The sequence below is a fragment of the Leucoraja erinacea genome, chromosome 20 (genome assembly GCF_028641065.1).
Source record: "Leucoraja erinacea ecotype New England chromosome 20, Leri_hhj_1, whole genome shotgun sequence".
Taxonomy (NCBI): Eukaryota; Metazoa; Chordata; class Chondrichthyes; order Rajiformes; family Rajidae; genus Leucoraja; species Leucoraja erinaceus.
In genome coordinates this window covers 10,470,650-10,478,347 of record NC_073396.1, presented here as the reverse complement: position 1 = coordinate 10,478,347, position 7,698 = coordinate 10,470,650, and the positions used below count along the sequence as shown (strand labels likewise).

The window sequence follows — 7,698 nt, the reverse complement described above, 5'->3', positions numbered from 1 at the left end:
ATTTCTCGCAGTCTTGGATGGAGCTGTTCCCAAACCATGCCATGATGCATCCCGATTGAATTCATCAGTGGAAGTTGTTGTGGACATGTTGAACTTCCTCAACTTGTACATCAGTCACTGACGGTAAGCATGCAGGTAAAACAGGCAGTGAAGAAAGCTAATGGCATGTTGGCCTTCTTTGTGAGAGGATTTGAGTTTAGGAGCAAGGAGGTCTTACTGCAGTTGTACGGGGCCCTGGTGAGACTGCACCTGGAGTATTGTGTGCAATTTTGGTCTCCTAATCTGATGAAGGGCATTATTGCTATTATGTGCGTGGCAAGTTTTTTACCCAGGGAGTGGTGTGGGTTTGGAACACTTTGTCAGGCGTGGCGGTGGAGGCAGATACGATAGTGGCATGCAAGAGGCTTTTGGATACAGCATGGGAACATAGGGATATGGACCCTGTACAGGCAGATGAGATCAGTTTAACTTGGCATCATGTTTGGCACAAACATTGTGTGCTGAAGGGGCCGTTCCTATTCTGCACTGTTCTATGTTCTACGTGAACATTTGACGGGAAGGCTGGGTTCTTTTTGTTTGGAAAAATACTGTCATGCAATATGGGGTTAACAAAAAATATTTTTATATAGTTGCTTGAGAAATCTAAAACACATGGTGAGAACATTTTTAGCTCTGTCCAGATGCCGAGTGCTTATTTTCTGTGCTCCACTCCCTGAACATGTGACGCTGGATGTCGTCTCCACATGTTCCAACACCACATTCAAATCATTTCCAGATGAACGATCTCAAACTGTTTGTTGCTCCGAGCGACTTCACAGCAACCTTTGTGTTCACCGGAGAGTAAGGAATCACATTTGCTTCTCAAGGGCGGTACATATCCATTGAAATAACTTGGTTTCATGCAAAGAAATGCCTTCATTTAAAACATTTTAATACCATTCTGAAATGTTAAGAGCCACTGAGTCGTGCAAGAATTGTGTTTTGAATATACATGCAATTTACTTTGCATTCTCTCTCTTCTTCAGGACAGCCACTGAGGAGAGCTTCCAACCTTTCCGCTCAGGATGTTTCTCAGGCTCTTTGTGATTTCCCTGTTTCTTTTGACCATGGTTCAGAGCAAAAAGAGACCGCCACCAAGCGATGTGTGGAACTACAGAGATGGATGTAAGTAATTCAGAGATGGATGTAAACTAACCCATTCCTTCCCTCTGGAGATGCTACCTATCCCGCTGAGCTACTCCAGCATTTTGTGTCTATCTTTGGATGTAAGCAATATTCTCCTTGTCATCGATTAATTGTGCTTTAAAATGTCTGAGAATTCCAGATCCAATCATCTAGAGGAACTAGACTTCAATTGATGAGAGTTACTTTGATGACCAACATGATTTTTTTTTTGTTCTTATGTTTCCATACTTGACTAATAAAGTTAGAAATTAGAGTAGAGAAAAAACTCCCGAGGATTTTTGTAACCTGAAATAACATTCCAACATTATAGTTTGATCAAAATTATTTTATTGGGTCTCAAAGGCGTTGTTCTGGAAAAGTAATAAAGATTGCAGTTTTAAATACTATTTCTAATTTCAATTGTAATTTAACATTGCTCCCCCAAAATGTTTCTTAGTAATATCTTAGTATGTCAAATAATAAATGCAACAGTAGATAATCTGAACCGTGCTATCATTTTCTTTCATTGAAACAGTTGAATAATATGAATATTACATACATATTTTTTTTGCAGCCGGTAAGGTTAATATGCGCGGAGTGGCCAATTTGACAGAGATATTGGACAACTGGAGATTTGACATTTTGACTCAGATGAGAAACTCGCTGACTCAAGATCACCAGTCTCTCCTCCCTGACTATGCCAGGTGATGGGTGTTTCGATGCAATAACTCAAAACTGATTGATTTTATTGCCTTTAACCAAAATCAAGCTATAATGGGAATTTCCTTTGAATGAGATGTAGCATTAATACTGGAGTACTGATATTATTTAGCTGATTCACGTATAGATTCACTTTTAGATTAAATGGGCATTTCAACATTAAATGTAATGGCTCTTGGTTATATAATTTAATGTAAGACCTTATTTGTTAAAATTACAAATAGAAATATGGCTTTTTTTTGCTAACTCAAATTGTTTCTCTGCGATAGAACTATGAATGGAAGGAATTTTCAACAGATTTATACCTCAACGCAATGGTTAAGTTAAAAGAAAAATCAGAAACCTGCTAAGTAAATATTTCAGACATCTGTTTGGTTTGGCAACTTTTAATGCAGTGTTGGAGCTATCATTTTGCACTTGCATTTTGCACCAATGTTAGTTGCTGAAGCCTAAATTTCCAAATGGTAATCTGTGCCTGAAAATAGAATTCAAAGAGCCTGAGATTAAAATGTTTTTGCAAAGTTAAGTGACAGAACATCAGTTATGAATTATTTGGTACAATTTATTCCAGGCTAGCACAATCTTGGATGCATTTTTCATCGTTTTTTTGGCAAACAGGTACAGCAGAGTCTGACTCAACACCAAAGATGGGGTTTGGCTCTTGTAAGGAGAAAAGATTGAAGCTTCAAAGCATTGACTGTTATTGATCCACCTAAATAACTTCACCTGTGTCCAAAAACTGTCATATTGATCAAGGTACAGGGTAGTACTAAAAAATTTAGAAAGCAAAGCTTACTAGAAAAAACATAAATTAAAATTCAGGAGCTCTTGTGTTTTCAAGACCACCTGATATATTTGATTGGTGTGCATAATCCGTGATATAATGAACTTTTAAAAACAAACATCAAAAATCTTAGACCACACTTTAATGATGCTTGATTTTGTTGAGCGGAATGGGGGAATTCTTATTTCAACATATTACATTTGCAAATACCACCATGGAATATGGAACGGGGCAATATTGAAAATTGCTACAATGTTAGGAAAAGATCCTGTTTTAAACTGGAATGTTTCACGTTGTTTTTCCCATCCCAAATCTACAAATAAATACACAGGCAAATATAATACCTGCGCGTCTTTCAGCAAGTTGTAGGACAAACTAATGTATTTGTGAAGTAACTTACACTGGCACAATGAAGTTGTCACACATCATTTATTGAATTTGTTGTAGGGTAATTCAAAAAGTACCAAAATGCCTCTTTGTACAAAACAACATTTACCAGAATTTCATAGGAATTTATTTGACCTATTATAACTTTAAAATCAGATCCACCAGTTGAAAGGTGGGGATAAATTTGGACCATATCCACTGTGGACAACCTGGATGTGAATTTACTCACTTTTCAGATACCGTCAAATGCAATTCGTAAATCTGTAAATTATTTGCATAGGATTACAATGTGGAACAAGATCCTTAAAGGCAAAATAAGTACTCACCGTTGTACTATGGCACCATGATCTTGGTCTTGGCATACTTCTCGACACAGGCATTGTGGGCCGAAGGACCTGTCCCAGTGCTGTACTGTTCTATGTTCTGATGCCTCTCACTGATCTGCAGAGTAACATAGCCCAAGTATATACATATATATATATATATACATAGATATGGAGCACAAGTCACAGCAGTAGAAATATGAGTGCGTGTTACTTCCTCGCATGGAGGGAGGGGAAATCAGGAAGCAAATCACTAGCCCAGCATGGCATTCCTTCAAAATCCCAGCCCAAAAGCAAAGATGGTAGAACCAGTTGCTAGCTCTGATAACTTAGAATAACCTAAAAGAGGGAGAAAATAGAAAATGCTGGCCAAAAAAGAGATTACTTTTCATACCTTTTTAAAATACCTTTACTTTTAAATTTAAGAACAGCGACCATGTAAAATGTGTTGCATTTGTCAATGGTTTAATGGTTCTTTATAGCCACGTATGCACAGCACAGAGAAATTCTTTTGCACAACCCACAAATGCACAGTGCCCATATTTTGGGCAAGAAATAGGGAAGCGTGACATACCTCCAAATGTCAGACTTTTTGTGTGGCGCCGTTAACAAAGAAAAAGTCCAAACTCCAAAGTCGGGTCCACATGCTTTGGAGCATTTAAAAAAAAAACCATTTCTGTTCTCTTTCAGGATCTCACCTCTCTCCGACGCGCTTGGTGATCTCTTTAAAGAGTTCAATTCACTGAAAGAACACCTCGGAGATCTGACTGAAAAATTCAGTGCTCTGGAAGTCACCGTTGATGAAATGAAACTTAAGCTTGCCGAAACGCCCAGGCAACGGGTGAATTTCCCCAAGAGAAAAGTTCTGGTTCCAAAAAAGAAAGTCCCTGTGCAATAAGTTGATGTATGAATTATCTACAAACCTTACAAATCATATATATATATATATATATATTTTTATGTATATACTTACTGGATTGTGGTTGTGGTTGGTTGCAGTTTGATGGTAAAATGCTCAAAAGAAAGATTTTGTTAGTTGAGAACATTTCTTATACTGTACTTCCAAAATTAGTTTCATGTTAGTTGGTGTTCTCAAAAGAGTTTTGTTGCTACTTTCTTCACATTATCTGTGTGTATTAAATATATGTAACACCGGTATATCTGAAAATGTATCTTTTTCAGCATTTGGTCTGAAAGCTACAGTATTTAAATTAAAGTAAATGCAGCAACACTGTGCCTTTTATTTGATTGTAAGTAGTATTCAGGTAAAGATGTGTTGAAATTATGTCATTGGGCTGCACAACACAAACACAGATTGGGGGACTGTTTTGTGGATCAATTGGGTTCAGGTGATTCACAACTTTTTCTTTGTTTAGTTTCTTCTCTCATGTACAGTGAAAAGTTTTTTTTTGTGGCATGCTATCATTTTTTTCATTTAAAAATAAATTGGATAGGTATATGAACGGGAAAGGAATGGAGGGTTATGGTCTGAGTGCAGGTAGATGGGACTAGGGGGGGGAAGGGAAAAAAAAGTGTTCAGCACGGACTTGAAGGGCCGAGATGGCCTGTTTCCGTGCTGTAATGGTTATATGATTATATGGTTATCCAGTCAGCGGAATGACTGTGCATGATTAAAGTAAACTGAATTGAACTAAAAGGATATCTACCTGTACTATATACTTTACTGTGGTATTTTTCTCTTTGCTCTCACTGTTCGTCAACGGCTTGATTGTATTATCTGATTTGGATAGCATGCAAACAAAAAACTTTTCACTGTATCTCAGTGCCTGTGACAATACTAAACCGATACCAATATGTTTATCACGGCAGACGGACCAATTGAGGATTCTGCCCGGCAACCATCAGGCACTACGCAAATTTTGGGCACCATATCTGAGGAAGGATGTGCTGGCTCTGGAGAGGGTCCAGAGGAGATTTACAAGAATGATCCCAGGAATGAGTGGGTTAGCATATGATGAGCGTTTGACAGCACTGGGCCTGTACTCGCTGGAGTTTAGAAGAATGAGGGATGGGACCTCATTGAAACACACTAAATAGTGAAAGGCTTTGGATAGAGTGGAGAGGATGCTTCCACTAGTGGGAGAGTCTAGGGCTAGAGGTCATAGCCTCAGAATTAAAGGACATTCCCATAGGAAGGAGATGAGGAGGAAATTCTATAGTTAGAGGGAGGTGAATCTGTGGAATTCTTTGCCACAGAAGGCTGTGGAGGTCAAGTCAATGGATATTTTTAAGGCGGAAATAGATAGATCCTTAATTATTACGGGTGTCAGGGGTTATGGGAAGAAGGTAGGAGATTGGGGTTAGGAGGGAGAGTTAGATCAGCCATGATTGAATGGTCGAGTAGATTTGATGGACTGAATGGCCTAATTCTGCTCCTATCACTCATGACCTTATAACCTCGGCAACTATGAACCTCTATGGACTGTATTTGTTTGCACCATGGGCTTTGGGTTTTGAACTAATGTTACAGTAAGTAATTTATTGAATGTTTAAAAATAATATGTATTATCTGAGTGTGTTACATTTATAGGACTATTAAGCTGCTACATGTAAGACATTTATTGGTCTGTTGTCATTACATATGACAATTAAACACTCTTGATTCTTGAGACTGTCACAACAGCAAGAACACTAAACAACCTAATACCAGGGGAGAGATAATGTTCTCGGGCACAGCGTGGGTGGAATACATGGAAGAAATTGAGTAGTGGGATCTCACAGATGGAAGAAGAAAAGGAAAATTAGTGAATGGTAAATTCTGTTCTCCCTGCCAAGGTTATAACACAGGAATGTTGATTCATGTACTACCTGTAAGGGTGGCACAGTGGCGCAGTGGTAGAGTTGCTGTCTTACAGTGCTTTCAGCGCCGGAGATGCGGATTTGATCCCGACTACGGGATGGTGTCTGTACGGAGTTTGTGCGTTCTCCCCATGACCGTGATGTTCAGTTTCCTCCCACACTCCAAAGATGTACAGGTTTGTAGGCTAATTGGCTTTGTATAAATGTAAATTGTCCCTAGTGTGTGTGTGTAGGGATCGCTGGTCATGGGGGCTCGGTGGGCCGAAGGGCCTGTTTTCGTGCTGTATCTCTAAACTAAACTATTTACACATATACAGTAGGAAGCTCACGTATTCCTCCACTGTACGCTCCTGCAACTCATATGTAGAAGGACTTTTGTTCTACATTCATCCTATGCTGGGCTTGAGCTGGTATTACACATTATTTAAATGGAGATGCTAGTTGACCTGTTGAGTTAGTCCACTGGTTAGTCCTTACCAGTACCCCTCAAACCCCCTGCTCTACAACACTCCCCAAGGCACTACCATTCACATTGAAGATCCTGCCCTAGTTTGACTTCCCAAAATGCACCACTTTGCACGTATCTGCATTAAACTCCATTCGCCATACCTCAGCCCACTTGCCCAGATGATCAATAGCTTGCTGTAATTTTTGGTAACCATCTTCATGATCTACAATATCACCCACTTTAGTGTCATCTACAAACTTACTAATCATGCCATGTACACTACATTCTCATCCAAATCGTTGATATAAACCACAAATGGCAATGGATTCAGCACCGATTCTTGAGGTACAGACCAAGTCACAGGCCTCCAGTTCAAAAAATGCCCTTCCACCAACATACTTTTAATACAAGCAAGTGAGCTTGGAGATGGCACTGGTTGTAAAGCTATTTTGCACTAGAAGTAGAGACAGGCCACAGAACGCCCTGTGTGGGAGGAAGTGTGTAGGAAGGAACTGCAGATACTGGTTATACATCAAAGATAGACACAAAATGCTGGAGTACCTCAGCAGGACAGGCTGCATCTCTGGAGAGAAGGAATGGGTGACGTTTCGGGTTGAGACCCTTCTTCACATTGAGAGTCAGGGGAGAGGGAGTCTAGGGATATGGAAGGGTAAGGTGTGAAAAGGACAGATCAAAGCAGATTATGGTCTTTGTGGGAGATAGTTGGGCTCCAATGTGCCCTAAATCCTATCTGCTGTGTGATTGACTCCATGCTGCTTTGCAATTTGACCTGGTATCAGTAGTATATCCTTGGTTACACAAACAAAAGAGCAACTGTGGGGAGAGCTGTGATGGCTGGCAATGCGAGAGTCACTTAAAAGAAGAAAATAATAAAAAATGATTTAAAAATAAAATAATTCAGATATCATAAATTACAATTATATTCATATGACTCTCTATATAACATTGGTTCACTAAAATAGTCCCACTGCTCTCTAGTTGCATGGAGTTAATTCTGGAATTAATCTTAAGCAATTTTGCGTTTAAAAAAA

The 7,698-nt window shown here is 39.2% G+C and overlaps 1 protein-coding gene across 1 annotated transcript; it reads left to right on the top strand.

The window, feature by feature from the left end:
* The first annotated feature begins 688 nt into the window (after nucleotides 1–688).
* On the top strand, nucleotides 689–4,607 carry si:ch211-76l23.4 (uncharacterized). The gene is made up of 4 exons (XM_055651223.1): nucleotides 689–840; nucleotides 1,026–1,164; nucleotides 1,739–1,868; nucleotides 4,069–4,607. Exons 2-4 carry the CDS (start codon nucleotides 1,065–1,067, stop codon nucleotides 4,274–4,276), a joined length of 438 nt encoding a protein of 145 aa, XP_055507198.1. The 5' UTR covers nucleotides 689–840; nucleotides 1,026–1,064; the 3' UTR covers nucleotides 4,277–4,607.
* Nucleotides 4,608–7,698: the final 3,091 nt, after the last annotated feature.

Coding starts and splice junctions, on each gene's coding strand:
- si:ch211-76l23.4 (XM_055651223.1), top strand. CDS start 1,065: ATGTTTCTCAGGCTCTTTGTGATTTCCCTGTTTCTTTTGACCATGGTT. Junction 1,165..1,738: donor GTGGAACTACAGAGATGGAT/GTAAGTAATTCA, acceptor TTTTTTTTGCAG/CCGGTAAGGTTAATATGCGC. Junction 1,869..4,068: donor CTCCTCCCTGACTATGCCAG/GTGATGGGTGTT, acceptor GTTCTCTTTCAG/GATCTCACCTCTCTCCGACG.